Source organism: Atractosteus spatula, chromosome 3 (assembly GCF_055471065.1).
Source record: "Atractosteus spatula isolate fAtrSpa1 chromosome 3, fAtrSpa1.hap1, whole genome shotgun sequence".
Taxonomy (NCBI): Eukaryota; Metazoa; Chordata; class Actinopteri; order Semionotiformes; family Lepisosteidae; genus Atractosteus; species Atractosteus spatula.
Window position 1 is genome coordinate 67,653,145 of NC_142708.1, and position 24,356 is coordinate 67,677,500.

Sequence of the window (24,356 nt, forward strand, 5' to 3'; positions counted from 1 at the left end):
AGTGTCCGGTCAGTATCGGGGCTACTGGGATCAGCACTGCGATCAGAGCCGGGGGCGAGGGGGTGGTACCTCTCGGGCCCAGGCGGGCTTGTTGTTGGGCTCCAGGCCCTTGCTGTAGTGGTACAGCTGGGGCTTCTTGTCCTGCTGCTGCTGCTGCTGCTGCTGCTGCTGCTGCTGCTGTTGCTGCTGCAGAGAGACCAGGTAGGCATGCTCCTGCTGCAGCTGCCTCTGCAGCCTCTCCGACTGCCGCTGCTCCTCCAGCTGCTTCCGCTTGTACTCCTGCAGGGGGCGCCGGCGAGCCACAGTCACGACACTGCACACCGTGTCCCCATGCAACTCCCCCGACCCTGCACACCCCCGGCACGCGTCCCCTGTCCTCCCACACCCTCTACCCCAGTCCCCCTATGCCCAAGTCCCAGCCCCTGGCGCCCCTATGGCCTGTACCCCAGGCCCCAGGACCTCACCAAGCAGCACTAAAACAGCACCTCAGAGCGGGCCCTGAACCGCCGGGACTCGTGCTGGCTCAGGCCGGCCTGTGCCGGGGGCTACGTTTCGCATGCATCCCGGGGAAAGGGTGAGGTGGCTGGGGTTACCATGAGCAGAGCCTGTTCCTGCAGTAGCTGCTGCTGGAGTATTTCTAATTGTCGCTGCTCCTCCTCTAACTTATGCCTTATGAATTCCTAGGGAGAGGGAGAAAGAAAAGGAAAAGGAAGGAAAGGAAAGATAAAAAAGAGCAGAAATCATATACAAGACCTTATGTCACGCTGTCCCTGTCCTGTGCCAAGTACCTTGTACTGTGTGGTCACTTTCAATACCCTGTGTCACACTACCCTTGTACTGTGTGCTCACGCTGTCAATACCCTGTGTCACACTTCCCTTGTGCTGTGTGGTCATTGTCAATACCCTGTGTCACACTGTCACAAGTCCCTTGTACTGTGTGCTCACACTGTCAATACCCTGTGTCACACTACCCTTGTGCTGTGTGGACACCATCAATATCCTGTGTCACACTACCCTTGTACTGTGTGCTCACGCTGTCAATACCCTGTGTCACACTTCCCTTGTGCTGTGTGGTCACTATCAATACCCTGTGTCACACTACCCTTGTACTGTGTACTCACGTGGTCAATACCCTGTGTCACACTTCCCTTGTGCTGTGTGGACACTGTCAATACCCTGTGTCACACTACCCTTGTACTGTGTGCTTACACTGTCACTGACCTGTGTCACACTACCCTTGTACTGTGTGGTCACACTGTTGTCTGTGCCAATGCCTTGTGCCACGCCACACTTTCCCTAGCCTGTTCACATTCATCTTGTACTGTGCCACAATGATGTTGTCCTATGTCATGCTGTTGCTGTCCTACACCACGCCATCTTTTCCTTGACCTCTGCCACACTGCACTGTTGTTTTCTGGAAAAGGAGGTGTTAAAAATGACCCTGACTGAGAGGCCTGTCCTGCGACAGTTACCAGACTCTGCGATGACCAATCAGAATATCGCCGTGGGAGGAAACAGCAAGAAAAAGCTTTCGCCAGGAAGGAGAAAGAGGGACAGACAGCAGCAAAAGTTTACACAAGAAAATGTTTCTGGGCTCTGTTGATACTGACTGACTGCAGTGAAACGTACTGGTTGGTCTATACAGAGCAGTGACTGCATGTTAAACCTTGTTACTAATGCCGATGTAACACGACAACTAACATCCTTGGAATGAGTGCGAAAAAGAATGAGCTCAAAAAAGAGGAAGAAGAAGAATTTGTCTAAGAACCCACTGAAAACTGGATCTCTTCAGCCTTGAATAAATCCTGAAAGAGACTGTATTCGCAAGATCGAAAGCAAAACGAAGACCAAGGTTTACCAGCGCAAAATAAGAGGAGCGGCATTTAGGACTGAAAGCAGCAGACAATTCCTCAAAGAGAGTGAGGGTGTCTGAAACAAACTGCCCAGCTCCAGGACTCCAGGCCATTTCGTCTCCTCCCTCTCTGGAGATGCACCCCTAACCTTGCTCGGCGATGCCCCACTCCTCCAGGTGTGAGCACCTCTTCGCCCTGGCTCGCTGGCCAGGCCTGTTCCTCAGCGCACACTGCCCCTCTGAGCCTGGCGAATGGACTATCACACAGGCAGCCTGTCCAGCACGGGTCACGTCCCTCAGTACAGCCTCAGCTGTATTTCCTACAGGCATTCCTCACCCACTGCTGCTGCTCCTGAGATCTCACTCCTTCCTACCCAGCTGGAGCCCAGAGGCAGATTGAGAGCCTCTCAAAACTCTGATGAGTGACCTGTCCCACTCACACACTCAGCTTTCATTCCCTCTGGCAGCCAGTTATTCAACTAGACCAGGTATGACTCTTTTTCACCTGGTTCTTCCTCGTCAGTGGCTGTCTGCTTCCCAAAACCACTTCTCACTACCTCACAAGGCTAAGCAGCAGTTCCCTTGTTGGGAAACTCATGTTCCAAAACAGGTTTGCATGAAAATGTTACTTATCCCTGACTCTATAATAAGCAGAACCCACCAGCTAACAGTCAAGGTACTTAATATCTGAAACACCCACTGGTAAACCCTGTCCATTTACTCAAACAGTTTCACGGGAAATGAACAAGGGGTGAGAGAGAGAACAGGAAACATAATGCCCGCCCCCTGGGAACTCTCTAGTCTGTTCAGATGGCAGCAGTAGAGATGAGATGTGAGGGGCCTCCTGTAAATCACAGATGCACAGTGGATTTAAGAGATCTGATTGGTCCCTGGTTCCAAAATCTCTGCTTCAGCTGGCTGGTTCCTCGCTCAACTCGCTGTGCTGTAATTGGATAGAAATCCCAGCGCTGTGCTGTGATTGGTTCTGGGACCACACACTGTACAGTGGCTGGCTGAGATTAGCTAACTCTGTCCCGAGAGCTGTGCCGTGATTGGTCCCACTGTCCCTGTGCTGGGATGGTTGCCGTTATCAGGCTGGAGATCCATGCCCAGATCTCACTCAGACTGGACCTCATGGCAAATGCTCACCTGCTCTCTCTCCGCCATCCTGCGGTCCTCCTCCCTCCTCAGCTCCTCCAGCCGGCGGTGCGGCCCCTTCTCCTGCTGCTTCACCAGCTCCCGCTCCTTCCTCTGTTGCTGCAGGGAAAGCGAGGCAGGTGAACACATGAGCACGGGTGGGAGAGCGCCCCCTACTGGTCCAACTACACCACTTGCAGCAACAGCAGCCCGTTTTCCTGAGTGTTCTCCCTTGCCGAGCTCCCGAGGCCTGAGCAGTTACCTCCTCCAGCCGGCGCCTCTGCTCCTTCTGCTCCTCGATCCGTTTCTGCCGGTCGTGCAGCAACTGGCGCTTGTGCTCCTCGGGGTCGCGGCGCTGGGCGGCCAGCTGGGCCTGCTGCCTCTTCAGGGCCTCGGAGCGCTCCTTGTTCTCCTGCTGCAGCCGCAGGAAGTCACGGCGCAGCGTCGACTCACCCGGCACATTCAGGATGGAGCTGGGAGAGGCGGAGAGCGAGGCAGAGGAAGAGCGGTCAAGGATCTGGACAAGCTGCCACTGCACACTCACAACAGAACAGGGCTCAGACACAGGCACCCCTGGGGTTCACCCTGTCACAGCCGGAGGGACACACTGAGGACTCAGACACAGGCACCCCTGGGGTTCACCCTGTCACAGCCTGAAGGACACCCTGAGGGCTCAGACACAGGCACCCCTGGGTTTCATGAATCCTGTAAGTCATACCAGTAAAATGGCTGTGAATTTGAAATGAAAGGCAGAGTAAGGGAGAAAGAGTGCAGATACCTGGACTCTCGCTCATCTCCACGGTTCTCCTCCTCCTCCTCACTTCCGCTGTACTCGTACTCTGTCTCTTCTAGAGCAGGGAGACAGGGGAAGCAGACAGTCAGTACTGACCGTGAGAGACAGGGGGTTAATACAAGTAACATGAACAAAGAGAGAAGGACAGGATGGAGGTGTCTCTCGAGAAAAAAGATGCTAATACTAGTAAGACAGAGAGGGAGTGAGAGTGGAGACGGGCAGTACATACTGACCCTTCTCCCCCCGTTTCTTGCGGGTGCGGTCAATGTGGTCCTTCAGCTGGATGCGGACCTGTCGCTCAGTGGGCTGGTCCCGGATGAAGGGGTGTTTCAGCAGCTGCTCGGTAGATGGTCGGCTGGTGTAGGTCTTAATCAGACAGCTCTCAATGAAGTCCATGAACTTTTTAGACCTGCGAGAGAGAGGGGTTAATACAGACACACTGGACACTACAGTCATTAACACTGCACTGAGAGAAAGAGGGGTTAACACAGACACACTGGACACTACAGTCCATTAACACTGCACTGAGAGAGAGAGGGGTTAATACAGACACACTGGACACTACAGTCTTTAACACTGCACTGAGAGAGGGGTTAATACAGACACACTGGACACTACAGTACATTAACACTGCACTGAGAGAGAGGGGTTAATACAAACACACTGGACACTACAGTACATTAACACTGCACTGAGAGAGAGAGGATAATACAGACATACTGGACACTACAGTACATTAACACTGCACTGAGAGAGGGGTTAATACAGACACACTGGACACTACAGTACATTAACACTGCACTGAGAGAGAGAGGTTAATACAGACACACTGGACACTACAGTACATTACCACTGCACTGAGAGAGAGAGGTTAATACAGACACACTGGACACTACAGTACATTAACACTGCACTGAGAGAGGGGTTAATACAAACACACTGGACACTACAGTACATTAACACTGCACTGAGAGAGAGGGGGGGTTAATACAGACACACTGGACACTATAGTACATTAACACTGCACTGAGAGAGAGGGGTTAATACAGACACACTGGACACTACAGTACATTAACACTGCACTGAGAGAGAGGGGTTAATACAGACACACTGGACACTACAGTACATTAACACTGCACTGAGAGAGAGGTTAATACAGACACACTGGACACTACAGTACATTACCACTGCACTGAGAGAGAGAGGTTAATACAGACACACTGGACACTACAGTACATTACCACTGCACTGAGAGAGAGAGGGTTTAATACAGACACACAGGACACTAGAGTACATTAACACTGCACTGAGAGAGAGAGGCATTAATACAGACACACTGGACACTACAGTACATTAACACTGCACTGAGAGAGAGGGGTTAATACAGACACACTGGACACTACAGTACATTAACACTGCACTGAGAGAGAGGGGTTAATACAGACACACTGGACACTACAGTACATTAACACTGCACTGAGAGAGAGAGGTTAATACAGACACACTGGACACTACAGTACATTACCACTGCACTGAGAGAGAGAGGTTAATACAGACACACTGGACACTACAGTACATTAACACTGCACTGAGAGAGAGAGGGTTTAATACAGACACACAGGACACTACAGTACATTAACACTGCACTGAGAGAGAGAGGCGTTAATACAGACACACTGGACACTACAGTACATTAACACTGCACTGAGGGAGAGAGCGGCTAATACAGACACACTGGACACTGCAGCACATTAACACTGCACTGAGAGAGAGAGGGGTTAATACAGACACACTGGACACTGCAGCACATTAACACTGCACTGAGAGAGACAGGGGTTAATACAGACACACTGGACACTACAGTCCATTAACACTGCACTGAGAGAGAGAGGGGGTTAATACAGACACACTGGACACTACAGTCCATTAACACTGCACTGTATTAACCCTGGACACTACAGTCCATTAACACTGCACTAAGAGAGAGAGGGGGTTAATACAGACACACTGGACACTACAGTCCATTAACACTGCACTGAGAGAGAGAGGGGTTAATACAGACACACTGGACACTACAGTCCATTAACACTGCACTGGAGAGAGAGAGAGGGGGTTAATACAGACACACTGGACACTACAGTACATTAACACTGCACTGAGAGAGAGGGGTTAATACAGACCACTAGACACTATAAAATATTAACACTGCACTGAGAGAGCAATGGGAAAAGTGATCTAGTAGATAAGGAAACCTGAGAACAGAAGACACACAAATGAAGAAAATAGAGTGGGAAAGAGTTAGTAAACAGTTGAGCCTTACCATTTCTTCGACTTTAGTTTGGGAGGAGGGTTCCGGGGTATCAGAAACAGGGCTCTCATTGGGTGCATGTCACACAATGCTGAAGAGAGAGAAGGGTTAAAACATGCACTCTAGACACCACAGTACATTAACACTGCACTGAGAGAGAGGGGTTAATACAGACACACTGGACACTACAGTCCATTAACACTGCACTGAGAGAGAGGGGTTAATACAGACACACTGGACACTACAGTCCATTAACACTGCACTGAGAGAGAGAGGGGTTAATACAGACACACTGGACACTACAGTCCTTAACACTGCACTGAGAGAGAGAGGGGTTAATACAGACACACTGGACACTACAGTCCATTAACACTGCACTGAGAGAGAGAGAGGGGTTAATACAGACACACTGGACACTACAGTACATTAACACTGCACTGAGAGAGAGGGGTTAATACAGACACACTGGACACTACAGTACATTAAGACTGCACTGAAAGACAGACAAGCACTCACTCAAAGAAACACAAAGACAGAAGGGAAATTTCTCAGCAGAGACACTTCAGACAGTCTGCGTTCCAGTGGAAGAAAAAGCCAAATTGGTCATCTCTGTGGACAGTCTGTGAGTACTCACGTGGGGCTCCCTCGGCCATTTCTATCGCCGTGATTCCCAAAGACCAGATGTCACTCTGAGCAGAGATGCAGAGACAGCGGAGTTAATACAGGCACGGACAGAGACACGCAGCGAGGGAGAGGCTGACAGGCCCTCGAGTCTCACCCTGTAGTCATACGTGGAGTCTGGGTTTTCGTCACAGGCGATGACCTCCGGAGCCATCCAGTAAGGCGTGCCGATGAAGGTGTTCCGCCGGCCCACCGTCCGGTCCAGCTGCGCGCTCACGCCGAAATCCACTGAGGGAGGCAGAGAGACGGGCGTTATACAGCCCCTTTTCACTCCTCCACTGCCACGTGCTCAGTGTGCATACTTAACAAGCCCAGCAAGCCTAACTTCAGCCAGGATGTACTGTACTGGAAGTTTCAAGTGAGAGTCGGGGTTACTGCGGGAGTACTAGGCCACCAGTTGGGTGCTTCATCAGAACTAGAATCCTGGTCAGTGCCTGAGATCTCTGTACCCCGATACCAGAGATCTGAGAGCTGGGGCCTCAATGAGTTTGGATCGAAATGAATGGGTCTCTTAACTGATCTACTTGGACCTTTCAAACTGGGTTCATCATACACACCTGCAGGTTTCAAGGTAGCAACGTCAACTAATGGGTAACTTGAAATGCCTAGTTTCTGAGGCATTCCAAATGATTGAAAACGGTCTCATCAGGCAATTAATCCAGCTGGAGGCACAATTAGCTAATAAGAGCTCAGTGTTAAAACCGAAAGATTAAGGGGGTTCCAGGAAGTAGTACTGGGAACTACACAGCGAACGAGTCCCCTGCGCTCTGCCCCCCAGCCCCACCACTGATGAATCAATGTTCCCGAGGCTCAGCTCAGGCGATGTCAGCACGCACCCAACTTGACCTCAGCATTCTCGGTCAGCAGGACATTCTGGCCCTTGATATCCCTGTGGATGACCTTGTGGGCGTGGAGGTGAGACAGGCCCTGCACAGACAGACAGAGAGATGGATATTTAAATAGACAAGCATGGGGTGGAAGTAAAAACAGAAACTATGAATACAATACTTATTCAAATGATAGGTATTTGGGTTGTCATATAATTTCCATTTCTAACAACGGATATATATACAGGATATATAGTTAAAAGTGCAGAATTTAAATCAAGAGATGTTATGTTAAATTGTACAATGCAAGAGTAAGGCCTCATTCAGAACACTGTGTACAATTTTGGTCACCGTGTTAGAAAAGACATTGCTGTTATGGAATCCAGGTGGAAGAGAGCAACCAGATAAATTCCCAGGTTTAAAGACATATCCCAAACTAAAAGGCGAGTTAACCGAACCTTTTTAGTCTTCTTTAGTTAGAAGACTACGAAGGGACTTGATACAAGTATTCAAAATATTCAGACACTGAGAAAATCAACCCAGCAGATTTCTTCAAAATAAACAGTGAAACAGAAACCAGAGATCACAAGTGGAAAGTACAAATAATCTAAAACTGAGAACAGGAGGCAGCTCTTTACATGAAGGGTGGCAGGAGTGTGGAACAAGCACCCCAGCCACGTTGTTGAAGTGTGGCTTCTTTCGAGGACTGGCTAGATGGAATCTTGGGATACGCTGCCTACTAACACACCAATGTACTCGACGGGCTGAACACATTCCTCCCGTTCGGATCCAGTCCTATGTCGTAACGGGCCAGAATGGATCATGGAAGGACAGGAGACGCGACGAGTTTGCCTGCTGGCGTGAAGTGCCTTCTGGGCATTGGCCACTCATACCACAGCCTGGCCTGACTGCGTCTACACTGCAAGCAGGGCAGAGAGACCCACCCGCAGGATCTCGCGGCAGATGTAGGCGATCCAGTCCTCCTTCAGGGAGTTGCCCTTGGTGTTCTTGACCAGGTCTGTGACCGAGCCGGCGCCACAGAACTCCATCACCAGCTGGGGACGCAGAGAGACAGACAGGTTTAACAGCCACGCCCTGGGCACCCTGAATCAACACAGGTAGCCGGCTGGCCAGAGCGTCAGGGCAGTGGATGTGCAGAGAAACAGGCAGGGAGGGGGACAGACCCAGAGCTGGTCATCGTGGCCAGGGGGGCTCTTCTTGACAAAGGCGCCGTAGTAGGTGGCGATGTTGCGGTGATGACTGTATTTCTTCAGCATGTTGATCTCCTGCTTGATCTCCTCCTCTTCCTCCTCCGTCACGTCCATCACCTTGATAGCAGCCAGCTGGCCTGTCTTCACATGGCGACCCTGAGAGAGACAGAGGTTAAGGGGCAATTTTCATACTTTTGGCATTAGAAAGAATCAGTATGGATGAGTGTATTTCAAACCACAATAAAAGTAAAATGTACATGGACAAAATTTACTTAATTTACATCACAAAACAGACTTAATTTCCAGGTATGCGCAGCGCCATATTCTGCAATTCAGAACGGGGCAACTCAACTGCCGGGGAGGTGAAGCGGCCTTATAACATTGTAAACAGGCAGGCTTGTGAACACACCTCTTTTAATCCAACAGAAACACTGCTCTCTACTTCGAGACACTTTTACAGACAAATACTACTTACAGTACCTGTTAGCTCTGCATGCAGACCACATTGGAACATGTCTGCTGCACAAACCGTCCTTATTCGCTCGCACATCACATGCCATTAGTCCTGACAGTGACTAGCGAGCAGGAAGGGCCGCATCACGCCGCAGTTCATGGGACCTCTCGCTCTTGCCCGTGGAGAGACCAGGGCTTGTGACGACATGGCGACTATCCAGTACTTTCACAAAGTTCACAATTTTGTGCTCAATTCAAAATTTGTAAAACGTTTCTATACCGTCAATAAATTGATTTGCTTGCAGAGATTTAATAACCGGTCTGATAAACTGGGACTGCAGTTCCTCTTTAATACAGACACACTGGACAGTACAACACAGTTAGATGCCCTGATACTGACAGTGCGCTGTACTGCACACATTTGCAGACCTGAAGATGACAAATTGTCCAGCAGAGGGGGCAGATGAGCGTGTGTTGGTGTGCCAGCAGGATTAATTGAAACACAATCTTCCCCCCTCTTTCTTATCCTTAACTAACTCCCCATTTTCTTTCCCCCATCCTATCCTCTCTCTTCCTTTTCTCTTCTCTATCTCGCCTTTCCCCTTCCTCTCATTTCCTCCTCTCTTTTCTCTGCCCTCCTGGCATTCCCCTGCGCAGACTCTTCCTGCGGAGTTAACAGGTGGAGCTGAACTAATCTGGGATAATCACCAGGTCTTAGCAGGAAGGAGAGAGACAGGAGGAGAGCAGGAAGGGGCAAGAGGGAGGAGAGACTGGTGAAAAAAGGAGAGCCAGTGAGACAGGCAGGCCGGGGGTCAGACAAGATGTCTAACAGGTGGCCATCAGACAGGTCAGGATATGTGTGGCGATAAAGTCGGCGCCGTCTCTCTCTCACCTTGTAGACCTGGCCATAGGTGCCATTGCCAACCACCTCCACCAGCTCAAAGATCCCAGCTGGGTCCTGCAAGAGAGACAGGGAATTAGGCATGGATCAGGGACATCCAGAGACATCAGTGAGACACAACGCAGGCAGGAAGAGAGTCACACAGCCATTAGACAGAAAGACAGGTATCAGAGAGACAGCCACAGACATCAGTGAGACAAGACCACAGGGAGGGAGACAGTCATACAGCCATCAGAGAGAAACACAGGTATCGGAGAGACAGACAGAGACATCAGCAAGACACAGCGCAGGCAGGGAGAGAGTCATACAGCAATCAACGAGAAAGACAGGTATCGGAGAGACAGACAGAGACATCAGTGAGATGGAGCACAGGCAGGGAGAGAGTCATACAGCCATGAGAGAGAAAGACAGGTATCAGTGAGACGAAGCACAGGGAGGGAGACAGTCATACAGCCATCAGAGAAGGAGACATTTGTCAGAGAGACAGAGACGTCACTGAGACACCTGAAAGACAGCTGACACCAGTCCTGCACTGTTGGAGCACACAAGTGACTAGCAGCTCCTCAAACAGACACGGGAGCCAAGCGCAGCTCCTGTATTTTGTAACGATTGACAGAGCCGAATTCGAAACCCAGCTTTCTCTTACCATGACCAGCTTGCCCCCACCCTCTCAAAACACAGTTTACAGAGACCGTATGGGTGGGAGTGACAAAGGTCACGTTAAGAGTTACTCAGGCAGATCAAGACGCAGCTACAGCCAATTCAGAGGGAAGATCCGGAGTTTGAGGCAACAGTCTGCAAACTAACCTCACCTCCCGCAATGTGCCGGCAAAAACTACACACGATCGTGTTAGGACAGGCAGCCTTGCCACCCAGAGTGATAACAGGACAGCATAACACTAACCACAGATCAGAGCACCAACAACACGGTTTAATTCAGGAGCTCTGCCTTGTGCCCGTCACATGGGAAAGACAGTGGGAGCCCGAGACAGGACAGGCTGACAGAGAGCTGAAAGGGAAGACAGCAGGAGGAACAGCAGCCTGGTTTCTGGAATAAAAATGTGGCTGCAGGAGCACTGCAGCAGCAGAGAGGCAGAGCAGGAGGTATTTACTGTAGTTCCTGTGCAGGGACACACACACAGACTCCGGGCGTTCCTGCACCTTCTTCCTTTCCATCCTGCGCGCCCGGGGCCCGGCCTCTCCGGGACAGAGCTCCCTGCACGTCCCCCCTCCTGGACTGAACTCACAGTGCCCACCAGAGGAACGGGGCGGGCAGCCTGCTGGGATCACGCGTCTCCCAGACTCATTCTCATTGCTTTTTTACAGACCGATGTAGGGAAAAACAAAGGACCGCAGTTCATCACCGCATTTTCTTAAATGCAGGATCACTGTTTCTCCTACCACACCCTCACCATTCCCAGGACAATCCCGGGTCTAAGGGGAAGCTGTACACAGAGAGGCTAAAGGAGCAGAGTCCTCAGGAGACCACGGGGCAGTGATACAAGTATTCAGCTGTTAGTTACTGACAGGCTGAACCAGAGTGCCAGAGTACCAGGAACAGGACTCGGAGCAGGAGGCACTTCTTTGCACAAAGGACGGCAGGAGAAGGGAACAACTAGGGCACATGGAAGCAGATTCCTTCGGATCCCTCAGACTGCTGGATGATGGGATCCTCGGATCAATGTGCTACCAGGAACCACAAGAGAACGACAGGCTCGCCTGGAGCCCCTCCTCTGTTGTGGCCTTCTTTCACACCGCCGCTTCACCCCACTGTTCTGGGAACAGCTGTGTTAAGAGAGTGATAATGTTACAATTCCAAGTTCCTTATGTAAGGGATTGTGTTTTAAAATTAATCACAAACTGGAGGAACCTGCCTTTGAGAGAACATTTTACAACAATTTTCCCCAAAGCTGACCTTCCTAATCCATCTTTTAAAAAATAACTTTCCCCTATCACCCCTCCCACTTTCACACATGACATAACAGCATGACACTGGCAAAGCAGCAAGCTCACAGGAGCCATGGGCGAGCCAGAGCAGCGCCATGCCTTCTTGATCAGACATGGCTGCTCCCAGCTGGAGCTCTGTCCTCTGTCCCAGGAGGCAGCACACAGTTACAGGTCAGTGGGGTTCCTGGGCTTGCTGCACAACAGGGGCACCTTTGCACTCGCGCTTCTCCAATCAGCAGTTCCATCAGCAGCTCTTCCTGACAGGGGGGCGTGTGGAGGCAGGGTGACCCCAGGATGGCCTCCCCCCTCCCCCTGGGCAGGACAGGGGGCTGCAGTGCCGAGCCCAGCTGCTCGCCCAATACTACAAAACCAAGTTCGACACACAGAAAACTGCACCAGCTAGACTGCTGCTCTAGATCTGGGGTCTCAGCACACTGTCCAGCAGGATCTGCAGGGCTTCACTAAATCACTAAAGACCTGTGAATTTCACACCAATTAAGCAGGCGGAGTGTTAAATTAAGGAACTCGGAGAACACCTGGGACCAAAACCAGAGTCCCTGTCAGCCCTCAAGGACCAGAGTTGCCGTTATGGAATGATTTCCCCCCTTCATTCACCTGGAATTTACAGGCGTTTCCAATCATTTCAAACCAAGTGGTCAGGGGCTCTCTAGGCCCAGGGTGAGGGCCCTCTGCCCTAGATCAACCAGCCTGGGGAACCCCTGTTCTCACATCGTGGGGAGCTGCTTCTGACAACATTCCAGGGCCACAGGGCTCCAGAACCGGGCTATTCCCAAAGCAAAGTGCCGACTGTTGAGAGTCCGAAGCCGTGACGTGGAGCGGTCGTCACATGGTGTCAGAGGCGCGCGCCAGCTGCCAGCTGCCAGCCTCCTCTCCCACGCTCCCGCACTCCCACTCACTCCATCCTTCCAGGTGAAATAAAGCACAGACACCCCGAGCGCACTCTGATGTAATAGCTAGCATTCTCTCTCTCTCTTCCAGATCTGTAGGCGGAACGGGTGGGCGATCGGCTTTTTAAAAGAAATCCAGTTAGATATGAATGTTTCTTCATTCCGGCTCTCCCGCTCTCTCTTGTGGGGGCGGGACAGGGGGTGTAACATGATGGATGGATCAGGAGAGAGAGGGAGGAATAGAGAACAGAGGGATAGTCGAATGACAGATGGATCAGTGAGTCCCCAGGATCAGTGAAACTAAAACACACAAAACTGTGGACGTTATCAGGATCCAAAAAGAACTTCTGCCTCAGCAGCCTATCTTGCAGTCAGGGTCAAAAACCCCTAACTCAGACAGACACTAGCAAAATACAGGCTAAACTGGCCACCAGAAAACATCCCAGACCTTAAGACAGCACAGACTGTGAGCTCATGGAGAAGGAGGGACAGGTCCGGAGGGAGATCTGTCCACAATACACAGAGATCAGAAAACTACTTCCTCGAAATCTCCAGACAGAAACCTGACTCAGTCTGGCTCAAAGGCCTTTTCTACACCTGTAGATGGACACACAGGCTGTCACCTCCTCCACACAGAAAGAAAGAGGACTAGACTTGCCACTGTGCAGCTACACAAGAGGGAGGGAGGAACTCCCTCATGGTCCTGAGCAAGGTGCTTAACTGTACTGTATTATACTGTACACCTCTGTATTGTACTGCAACATATTGTGCAAACTGTTAATGCTCATTAATACTATTCAGTTTTGCATAAACGCTTTGGCTGTACTTGTGTAACATCACGCCAATAAATCTCACCTAAAATCAAATACTGCTAGAGCCACTGCTGTCCCTCTCCTCTCACACTCACCCTGAATTCACCAGCACACACACACTGTCACACCTGACTGTACTGTAGACACTGCTAGAGCCACTGCTGTCCCTCTCCTCTCACACTCACCCTGAATTCACCAGCACACACACACACTGACACCTGACTGTACTGTAGACACTGCTAGAGCCACTGCTGTCCCTCTCCTCTCACACTCACCCTGAATTCACCAGCACACACACACTGTCACACCTGACTGTACTGTAGACACTGCTAGAGCCACTGCTGTCCCTCTCCTCTCACACTCACCCTCAATTCACCAGCACACACACACACTGTCACACCTGACTGTACTGTAGACACTGCTAGAGCCACTGCTGTCCCTCTCCTCTCACACTCACCCTGAATTCACCAGCACACACACAGTCACACCTGACTGTACTGTAGACACTGCTAGAGCCACTGCTGTCCCTCTCCTCTCACACTCCCCCTGAATTCACCAGCACACACACACACTGACACCTGACTGTACTGTAGACACTGCTAGAGCCACTGCTGTCCCTCTCCTCTCACACTCCCCCTGAATTCACCAGCACACACACACTGTCACACCTGACTGTACTGTAGACACTGCTAGAGCCACTGCTGTCCCTCTCCTCTCACACTCACCCTCAATTCACCAGCACACACACACACTGTCACACCTGACTGTACTGTAGACACTGCTAGAGCCACTGCTGTCCCTCTCCTCTCACACTCCCCCTGAATTCACCAGCACACACACACACACACACACACTGTCACACCTGACTGTACTGTAGACACTGCTAGAGCCACTGCTGTCCCTCTCCTCTCACACTCACCCTCAATTCACCAGCACACACACACAGTCACACCTGACTGTACTGTAGACACTGCTAGAGCCACTGCTGTCCCTCTCCTCTCACACTCACCCTGAATTCACCAGCACACACACACACTGTCACACCTGACTGTACTGTAGACACTGCTAGAGCCACTGCTGTCCCTCTCCTCTCACACTCGGCCTTGAACTGGCATTCTTTCTGCAGTTTAAAATCTTTTTCCAACTCTCTCCACACTAGTCTTTCTGTGTATATCCTGTGATTTCACTGTCTTACTACACTATTTTGCATTTCACTATGGATTGCTGATCTTTACTGCACTTGACCATGCTTTTACCCCGAAATTTCACGTTCCCGTAGGCAGCAGGGTGAAGGTTTATCAGGGGACTGAGAAGTCAAGTGAATGGCAGATCTGTGCACATCACTGCAGGTTCAAAGACACACACAGTCTGACACTTGAAAATGAAACTTTGTCCGAGTTCCCTTTCTTCCCGAGACACGACACATCTGAGTGATTCCCAGCAATGTGCCGCGCGGCCTGCGTGCCAGGACACATCGGAGAACGAGCTGCTCTCACGGAGCGAGCTGGGGGGGGGTGGAAACAAGCCAAGCTGGGGGAATTTCCTCCATCTCCTGCTGGTAGGAGGTGAGGCTCAGGAGAGGGGGGGGGGTCTGGCCTTATCACACCTGACCTGGGGCAGGGCCAGCACGCCGGGCCCAGGCTGCGTCTCCGGGGCCGAGCCTAGCCGTCCCGTCTTCTCTCTGAAGCACTGGGAACGGCGTAGAGGGCACACACCGTCCCTGGGGGCGCTCACCCGGAGGCCCCCTGCCCACATGGAGGCCGCAGCTGTCGCCTTGAGCCGCGACGGAGAGGAGACCTGGCGCTTCCTCAGCGGGAGGGGAGTGCGCCCCTCTAGAGCACAGCTCTGCAGAAACAAGGACTTGAGCGCGCAGACCCCAGGGCTGAGAACGCCTTTCCCACACATAGTCCCTCATCCCAGACAAGACTACAACAAAGGTGTTATAGCCAGACAAGGCTGCTGCTGGAAGAGGTGTTAGTGGGGCCAGCAGGGGGCGCTCACCCTGCGGTCCATGTGGGTCCTAATGCCCCAGTATAGTGACGGGGACACTAGACTGTAAACAGGTGCCGTCCTTCGGATGAGACGTAAAACTGAGATCCTGACTCTCTGGTCATTTGAAATCCCATGGCGTTTCTCGAAAAGAGTAGGGGTGTAACCCTGGCATCCTGGCCCAAATTTCCCATTGGCCCTTACCAATCATGGCCTCCTAATAATCCCCATCTATGAACTGGCTTCATCACTCTGTTCTCCTCCCCACTGAGAGCTGGTGTGTGGTGAGCGTTCTGGCGCACTGTGGCTGCCGTCGCATCATCCAGGTGGGGCTGCACACTGGTGGGGGTGGAGGGGAGTCCCCATTACCTGTAAAAGCGCTTTGAGTGGAGTGTCCAGAAAAGCGCTATATAAGTGTAAGCAATTATTATTATTATTATTATTATTATTATTATTATTACGAGGGGCTTGGCTACAGAGATTTAAAAGAAAACCAGCCGGGGTCCGTGGCCCCAGGTGGAGACTCGGGGACTGAGAACAGGCGAGTGGAGCAGTGGGGGTCTGGGAGCTGCCGAGCCATGTGATGCGAGCAGATTCCCTGGGATCCTTAGAGAAACGACTGAACGGGATCTTGGGGATCCGGGGAGATCCATGAGGGAGACGGACAGTGCAGAGGTCTCGCTCAGGACCGCCCTCACGCTGCGAAGTGTTTTATTTCTACCCACCCGCCAGCACGGAGCTGCCCAGGAGCGACCTGTACACCTCGGCTCACAGCTGTACCCTTGCGCCTCCCGGGGAGAAACGGGAACAGCAGCCTGCCTCCCCCTGGCACGGCCCCCCAGCAGGGACATCCGCCGTCTCTCTCCACCAGGGGGTGTTTCACTGGGAAACTGCCCCACCCTGAGCTCGTTTCACTCCCCCGGCACTTGAATTAACAACGAGCTCGGGCTTCCACTGGGATCGTTACATCAAACCTGAAAACGGGCCACGCGTTGCCGAATCTACACCTTCGGCCGCCTTGCGTCGGATGAATCCGCTTCCCTGTCGCTCCTGCCCCCCAGCGGGGGGCCTGGGGAGGCCGTTAGGGTCTCGGGGTCCTGCAGCCAACTCCCGAGGCTCGCCTGCGGCAGGCCAAGTGCGCGAGCGCGGCTCTGTCAGAGTGTGTGTGTCAGTGTGGCAGGCAGTGGGTGGTAGGACACTATTAAACAGCAAGACCTGATGAATCATCACTCTGTTCCAAAGAGATCTCTCTCCCTCTCTCCCTCCCACTCTCTGCCCCCTTTTTTCTCTCATTCCTTCTCTCTGCCTGTGTCTCCCTGCCCTCTCGCTCACCGGAGAATTAGTAAAGAACACAGCCTGAAGGGGTCGGGCTGAACCTACTGTACCACACCAGGGGGAGAGGGGACTGGCGAGGAATGAGCGGTACCCCAGATTCTCGCTGCACTGGGGTCCGATAAACTTGATTTTACAGGGCTTTCAAACAGCTTTGCAGTGCACGCCAGTCTGATCTGCTCCACTGCTTACTAACTGCAAGTGGCTCCCGTGTCTTGAAACAACACCACCTGCTACAGATTTCAAGCTTTATACCTTAATTTGTGTAAATTACTAGAGGTGGATGCATGTCATGCTTAAAATAACATAATACAGTTAGTTTGTACTGGTAGAAACCTCTAGTAGCTCCCAAACCCTGGAACAGATCAGCCTGCTGTGCAGTGGGAATGTGATTGAGAGCCCTGTAAAACCTGGAGTAGATCAGCCTGCTGTGCAGTGGGAATGTGACTGAGAGCCCTGTAAAACCTGGAGTAGATCAGCCTGCTGTGCAGTGGGACTGTGATTCACAGATGCTCGCTAGCAGCTGCGAACAAGATGAGGCAACCCTCAGAACTGAGCGGGTAGGAGTGGCTGAATGGCCTCCACTAGTTTGTAACCTTCCTTCTGTTGCAAAGGTGAAGCTCTCTATCACAAAGTTCCCCTGACACTCTGGGTTGATTTGTGGCAAAGCCTGGGCTCAAACTGGCCAAGCGTTTTTAAGCCTTCGGAGCAGCAGAGGCTCCTGGGATGCGCCATGGTGCCTACAGGCTGGAGCGATGTCAGTGAGAGACTCCTGTCAGGCACTGTGGAGCTTGTAACACCTCACATGGACAACAGCCCTGACAGCCAGGCATGTCAGATGGCAGAAGAGCAATTCTGCAGGAGCTGAACCCATAAGTCTGAGTCTTAAAGCAACGTTTACTACTGGAGGAGGCAGATAAAGAAACAGGTGTGAAGTGTTCAATCCTCCCAACTGTAATCCAAAGTCCCTGAAACACCCATCAATCCCAGAGGAAGCTGGCAGAGCTATTAAGACAGGCACTGTCCAGAGGATCAAGAGCACCAGGAATGAGCTCATCTGTCCATCTGAGCATTCTCTCTGTCCATCTGTCTGTCCAAGTGTCCACTCTGTCCATCTGTTTGTCCATCCAAGTGTTCACTTTTCCCATTCAACTAAGCTGTTTGTCACTCCAAGGGGTCTGTGTCCATCTGTCCATCCAGCTGTCCTCTCTGTCTATCCAAATGTATCAGAGGCAGAAGCAATTCAGCACTGGAGGACTATTTGTCCCACCAAATGTGTCCATCTGTCTTCTTTCTCCATCCATGTGAGCTGTCGTGTGTGTCCATCTGTTCTCTCTGCCTATCCACGTGTGCTATCTTGTGTCCATCTCTCCAGCCAAGTGGTCTGTGTCCATCTGTCCTTTCTGGCCATCCATGTGTGCTGTCTTGTGTGTCCATCTGTCCTCTCTGTCCATGCACGTGTGCTGTCAGGTGTCCATCTGTCCTCTTTCCATACACATGTGCTGTCTTGTGTCCATCTGTCCTCTCTGTCCATGCACATGTGTTGTCAGGTGTCCATCTGTCCTCTCTGTCCATGCACATGGGCTGTCAGGTGTCCATCTGTCCTTTTTCCATAAACGTACTGTCTTGTGTCCATCTGTCCACTCTGTCCATCGACATGTGCTGTCTTGTGTGTCCATCCAAGCTCACCATTAGAGACCTGAAGTCCCATCGTTCACACCGAGCCTTTACCAGTGAAGAGGACAGATCATTGTCCAATTATCATGTAGTGTCTTGGTCAACCACTTTCAGACCTGTGTGCTGTGGACTGGTGCTCATTTCAACCTGTATCGCTGCTTCTCTTCAATACTGAGCCTGCTGCGTTTAATAAAGTTGGGATGGACCCATAATTTAAACATAAAACAGTGTTATTTCAGCTTCATCAGTGGAGGTTGTAAAAGTTCCTTCTGCAGCTGGTAAAACCTGAAAGGGATCAGACCGCTGTGCAATGGGAATTTGACTGGTTTCCCTGCTGTCGATTAATAATTATTTATAATAAATTATGGTCTCCATATTCAAATTCTTTATTAAAACCACCACCATAGGCAGTGTAATCTCCCAGGGTGTGTATTAACAATGACTAACGTACTAATGACTAATTACAAACATTCACAAAGACAGTCTGGGCACAAGGGCAAATTTAGCAATTTAGACTTATTACCAATTCTTTAAAAGTGGGGTCCAAATTTCTGATGAGTTAATTACTTATTCCAGCTCTTTATAACAGCAGGAGTGATATGAATAGCAGTATCCACCTATAGAATACTTTCGCACGTTTCCTAATACGTTCAGTAAGAAGTCACAATATAACAGTGACACAGATCTCACTCCCACTCCAGGTGGCACAATGTTAACAATCACACTCCCATTGTACAGCAGTCTGATCCACTCTAGGTCCTGTAGTGTTCTCAGTCACACTCCCACTGTACAGCAGTCTGATCCACTCTAGGTCCTGTAGTGTTCTCAGTCACACTCCCACTGTACAGCAGTCTGATCCACTCTAGGTGCTGTAGTGTTCTCAATCACACTCCCACTGTACAGCAGTCTGATCCACTCTAGGTCCTGTAGTGTTCTCAGTCACACTCCCACTGTACAGCAGTCTGATCCACTCTAGGTCCTTTAGTGTTCTCAATCACACTCCCACTGTACAGCAGGCTGATCCACTCTAGGTGCTGTAGTGTTCTCAGTCACACTCCCACTGTACAGCAGGCTGATCCACTCTAGGTGCTGTAGTGTTCTCAATCACACTCCCATTGTACAGCAGTCTGATCCACTCTAGGTGCTGTAGTGTTCTCAGTCACACTCCCACTGTACAGCAGGCTGATCCACTCTAGGTGCTGTAGTGTTCTCAATCACACTCCCATTGTACAGCAGTCTGATCCACTCTAGGTCCTGTAGTGTTCTCAATCACACTCCCACTGTACAGCAGTCTGATCCATTCCAGGATTTAATGTTCTCAATCAGCAAGGTTTTTAGCATTGCAGGAGGCTCTTGTGTAGAACTAGAAACATCAGCTTGGTGCAGAAGTAGACGTGCAGGTTAATCATTTCTTAAGTATTTCCACATCATCAACAGGTTGTACTGTTGTTGCTGCATCTGATAAAACTTGGTCCCGAGTCAAGTTCCTCACAAAACTCAATCCTTAACTGAACTAAAAAGCTGCTGGAATGGAACTTGGAATGGAGCTACTAGTACTCCTCTCTCCTCTAAAGCTGAATTAATACTGTGTGTGTAAGTGTGTCCCCTGCTGTAGGTGGAGTCTCACTCTCCGGTGTGTGTGTGTGTGTGTGTGTGTGTGTGCGGCCCCTGCTGTAGGTGGAGTCTCACTCTCAGGTGTGTGTGTGTGCCCCCTGCTGTAGGTGGAGTCCCACTCTCAGGTGTGTGTGAGTGTGTCCCCTGCTGTAGGTGGAGTCTCACTCTCAGGTGTGTGTGAGTGTGTGTCTCCTGCTGTAGGTGGAGTCTCACTCTCAGGTGTGTGTGAGTGTGTGTCTCCTGCTGTAGGCGGAGTCTCACTCTCAGGTGTGTGTGAGTGTGTGTCTCCTGCTGTAGGCGGAGTCTCACTCTCAGGTGTGTGAGTGTGTGTCTCCTGCTGTAGGCGGAGTCTCACTCTCAGGTGTGTGTGAGTGTGTGTCTCCTGCTGTAGGCGGAGTCTCACTCTCCGGCGTGTGTGAGTGTGTCTGTGTCTCCTGCTGTAGGCGGAGTCTCACTCTCCGGTGTGTGTGAATGTGTCTGTGTCTCCTGCTGTAGGCGGAGTCTCACTCTCAGGTGTGTGTGAGTGTGTCTGTGTCTCCTGCTGTAGGCGGAGTCTCACTCTCAGGTGTGTGTGAGTGTGTCTGTGTCTCCTGCTGTAGGCGGAGTCTCACTCTCAGGTGTGTGTGAGTGTGTCTGTGTCTCCTGCTGTAGGCGGAGTCTCACTCTCAGGTGTGTGTGAGTGTGTCTGTGTCTCCTGCTGTAGGCGGAGTCTCACTCTCAGGTGCGTGTGTGTGTGTGTCCTGCTGTAGGTGGAGTCTCACTCTCAGGTGTGTGTGTGTGTCCCCGCTGTAGGCGGAGTCTCACTCTCAGGTGTGTGTGTGTGTCCCCGCTGTAGGCGGAGTCTCACTCTCAGGTGTGTGTGAGTGTGTGTCTCCTGCTGTAAGCGGAGTCTCACTCTCAGGTGTGTGTGAGTGTGTCTGTGTCTCCTGCTGTAGGCGGAGTCTCACTCTCAGGTATGTGTGAGTGTGTCTGTGTCTCCTGCTGTAGGCGGAGTCTCACTCTCAGGTGTGTGTGTGTGTGTCCTGCTGTAGGTGGAGTCTCACTCTCAGGTGTGTGTGAGTGTGTCTGTGTCTCCTGCTGTTGGCGGAGTCTCACTCTCAGGTGTGTGTGAGTGTGTCTGTGTCTCCTGCTGAAGGCGGAGTCTCACTCTCAGGTATGTGTGAGTGTGTCTGTGTCTCCTGCTGTAGGCGGAGTCTCACTCTCAGGTGTGTGTGAGTGTGTCTGTGTCTGTGTCTGTGTCTCCTGCTGTAGGCAGAGTCTCACTCTCAGGTGTGTGTGTGTCTGTGTCTCCTGCTGTAGGCAGAGTCTCACTCTCAGGTGTGTGTGTGTCTGTGTCTCCTGCTGTAGGCGGAGTCTCACTCTCAGGTGTGTGAGTGTGTCTGTGTCTCCTGCTGTAGGCAGAGTCTCACTCTCAGGTGTGTGTGAGTGTGTGTGTGTGTCTCCTGCTGTAGGCAGAGTCTCACTCTCAGGTGTGTGTGAGTGTGTGTGTGTCTCCTGCTGTAGGCAGAGTCTCACTCTCAGGTGTGTGTGTGTGTCCTGCTGTAGGTGGAGTCTCACTCTCAGGTGTGTGTGTGTGTGTCCTGCTGTAGGCGGAGTCTCACTCTCAGGTGTGTGTGAGTGTGTGTCTCCTGCTGTAGGCGGAGTCTCACTCTCAGGTGTGTGTGAGTGTGTGTCTCCTGCTGTAGGCAGAGTCTCACTCTCAGGTGTGTGTGAGTGTGTCTGTGTCTCCTGCTGTAGGCGGAGTCTCACTCTCAGGTATGTGTGAGTGTGTCTGTGTCTCCTGCTGTAGGCGGAGTCTCACTCTCAGGTATGTGTGAGTGTGTCTGTGTCTCCTGCTGTAGGCGGAGTCTCACTCTCAGGTGTGTGTGTGTGTCCCCTGCTGTAGGTGGAGTCTCACTCTCAGGTGTGTGTGTGTGTGTCCCCTGCTGTAGGTGGAGTCTCACTCTCAGGTGTGTGTGTGTGTGTGTCCCCTGCTGTAGGTGGAGTCTCACTCTCAGGTGTTTGTGTGTGTGTGTGTCTCCTGCTGTAGGTGGAGTCTCACTCTCAGGTGTGTGTGTGTGTGTGTGTCCTGCTGTAGGTGGAGTCTCACTCTCAGGTGTGTGTGTGTGTGTGTGTCCTGCTGTAGGTGGAGTCTCACTCTCAGGTGTGTGTGTGTGTGTGTCCTGCTGTAGGTGGAGTCTCGCTCTCAGGTGTGTGTGTGTGTCCTGCTGTAGGTGGAGTCTCACTCTCAGCTGTGTGTGTGTGTGTGTCCTGCTGTAGGTGGAGTCTCACTCTCAGGTGTGTGAGTGTGTCTGTGTCTCCTGCTGTAGGCAGAGTCTCACTCTCAGGTGTGTGTGAGTGTGTGTGTGTGTCTCCTGCTGTAGGCAGAGTCTCACTCTCAGGTGTGTGTGAGTGTGTGTGTGTGTCTCCTGCTGTAGGCAGAGTCTCACTCTCAGGTGTGTGTGTGTGTCCTGCTGTAGGTGGAGTCTCACTCTCAGGTGTGTGTGAGTGTGTGTCTCCTGCTGTTGGCGGAGTCTCACTCTCAGGTGTGTGTGAGTGTGTCTGTGTCTCCTGCTGTAGGCGGAGTCTCACTCTCAGGTGTGTGTGAGTGTGTCTGTGTCTGTGTCTGTGTCTCCTGCTGTAGGCAGAGTCTCACTCTCAGGTGTGTGTGTGTCTGTGTCTCCTGCTGTAGGCAGAGTCTCACTCTCAGGTGTGTGTGTGTCTGTGTCTCCTGCTGTAGGCGGAGTCTCACTCTCAGGTGTGTGAGTGTGTCTGTTTCTCCTGCTGTAGGCAGAGTCTCACTCTCAGGTGTGTGTGAGTGTGTGTGTGTGTCTCCTGCTGTAGGCAGAGTCTCACTCTCAGGTGTGTGTGAGTGTGTGTGTGTCTCCTGCTGTAGGCAGAGTCTCACTCTCAGGTGTGTGTGTGTGTCCTGCTGTAGGTGGAGTCTCACTCTCAGGTGTGTGTGTGTGTGTCCTGCTGTAGGCGGAGTCTCACTCTCAGGTGTGTGTGAGTGTGTGTCTCCTGCTGTAGGCGGAGTCTCACTCTCAGGTGTGTGTGAGTGTGTGTCTCCTGCTGTAGGCAGAGTCTCACTCTCAGGTGTGTGTGAGTGTGTCTGTGTCTCCTGCTGTAGGCGGAGTCTCACTCTCAGGTATGTGTGAGTGTGTCTGTGTCTCCTGCTGTAGGCGGAGTCTCACTCTCAGGTATGTGTGAGTGTGTCTGTGTCTCCTGCTGTAGGCGGAGTCTCACTCTCAGGTGTGTGTGTGTGTCCCCTGCTGTAGGTGGAGTCTCACTCTCAGGTGTGTGTGTGTGTGTCCCCTGCTGTAGGTGGAGTCTCACTCTCAGGTGTGTGTGTGTGTGTGTCCCCTGCTGTAGGTGGAGTCTCACTCTCAGGTGTTTGTGTGTGTGTGTGTCTCCTGCTGTAGGTGGAGTCTCACTCTCAGGTGTGTGTGTGTGTGTGTGTGTCCTGCTGTAGGTGGAGTCTCACTCTCAGGTGTGTGTGTGTGTGTGTCCTGCTGTAGGTGGAGTCTCACTCTCAGGTGTGTGTGTGTGTGTGTCCTGCTGTAGGTGGAGTCTCGCTCTCAGGTGTGTGTGTGTGTCCTGCTGTAGGTGGAGTCTCACTCTCAGCTGTGTGTGTGTGTGTGTCCTGCTGTAGGCGGAGTCTCACTCTCAGGTGTGTGAGTGTGTCTGTGTCTCCTGCTGTAGGCAGAGTCTCACTCTCAGGTGTGTGTGAGTGTGTGTGTGTGTCTCCTGCTGTAGGCAGAGTCTCACTCTCAGGTGTGTGTGAGTGTGTGTGTGTGTCTCCTGCTGTAGGCAGAGTCTCACTCTCAGGTGTGTGTGTGTGTCCTGCTGTAGGTGGAGTCTCACTCTCAGGTGTGTGTGTGTGTGTCCTGCTGTAGGCGGAGTCTCACTCTCAGGTGTGTGTGAGTGTGCGTCTC

At 51.7% G+C, this 24,356-nt stretch overlaps 1 protein-coding gene across 3 annotated transcripts in view; it reads right to left on the reverse strand.

Annotated features, from left to right (window-relative positions):
* The window catches only part of mink1 (misshapen-like kinase 1), a 52,263-nt gene that overhangs the window by 19,014 nt on the left and 8,893 nt on the right, over positions 1-24,356 (reverse strand). For 2 of the 3 annotated variants that reach the window (XM_088910078.1, XM_088910076.1), the window contains exons 2-13: positions 10,155-10,220; positions 8,783-8,965; positions 8,543-8,653; positions 7,608-7,698; positions 6,869-6,999; positions 6,725-6,779; positions 6,103-6,181; positions 4,016-4,191; positions 3,768-3,837; positions 3,252-3,462; positions 3,002-3,109; positions 70-279 (exon numbers count right to left, since the gene is read on the reverse strand). In XM_088910078.1, coding sequence (XP_088766204.1) covers positions 70-279; positions 3,002-3,109; positions 3,252-3,462; positions 3,768-3,837; positions 4,016-4,191; positions 6,103-6,181; positions 6,725-6,779; positions 6,869-6,999; positions 7,608-7,698; positions 8,543-8,653; positions 8,783-8,965; positions 10,155-10,220 — 1,491 coding nt within the window. Of the gene's footprint in view, positions 1-69; positions 280-593; positions 681-3,001; positions 3,110-3,251; positions 3,463-3,767; positions 3,838-4,015; positions 4,192-6,102; positions 6,182-6,724; positions 6,780-6,868; positions 7,000-7,607; positions 7,699-8,542; positions 8,654-8,782; positions 8,966-10,154; positions 10,221-24,356 lie in introns of all 3 variants that reach the window. The other variant, XM_088910075.1, reaches the window with a different exon arrangement.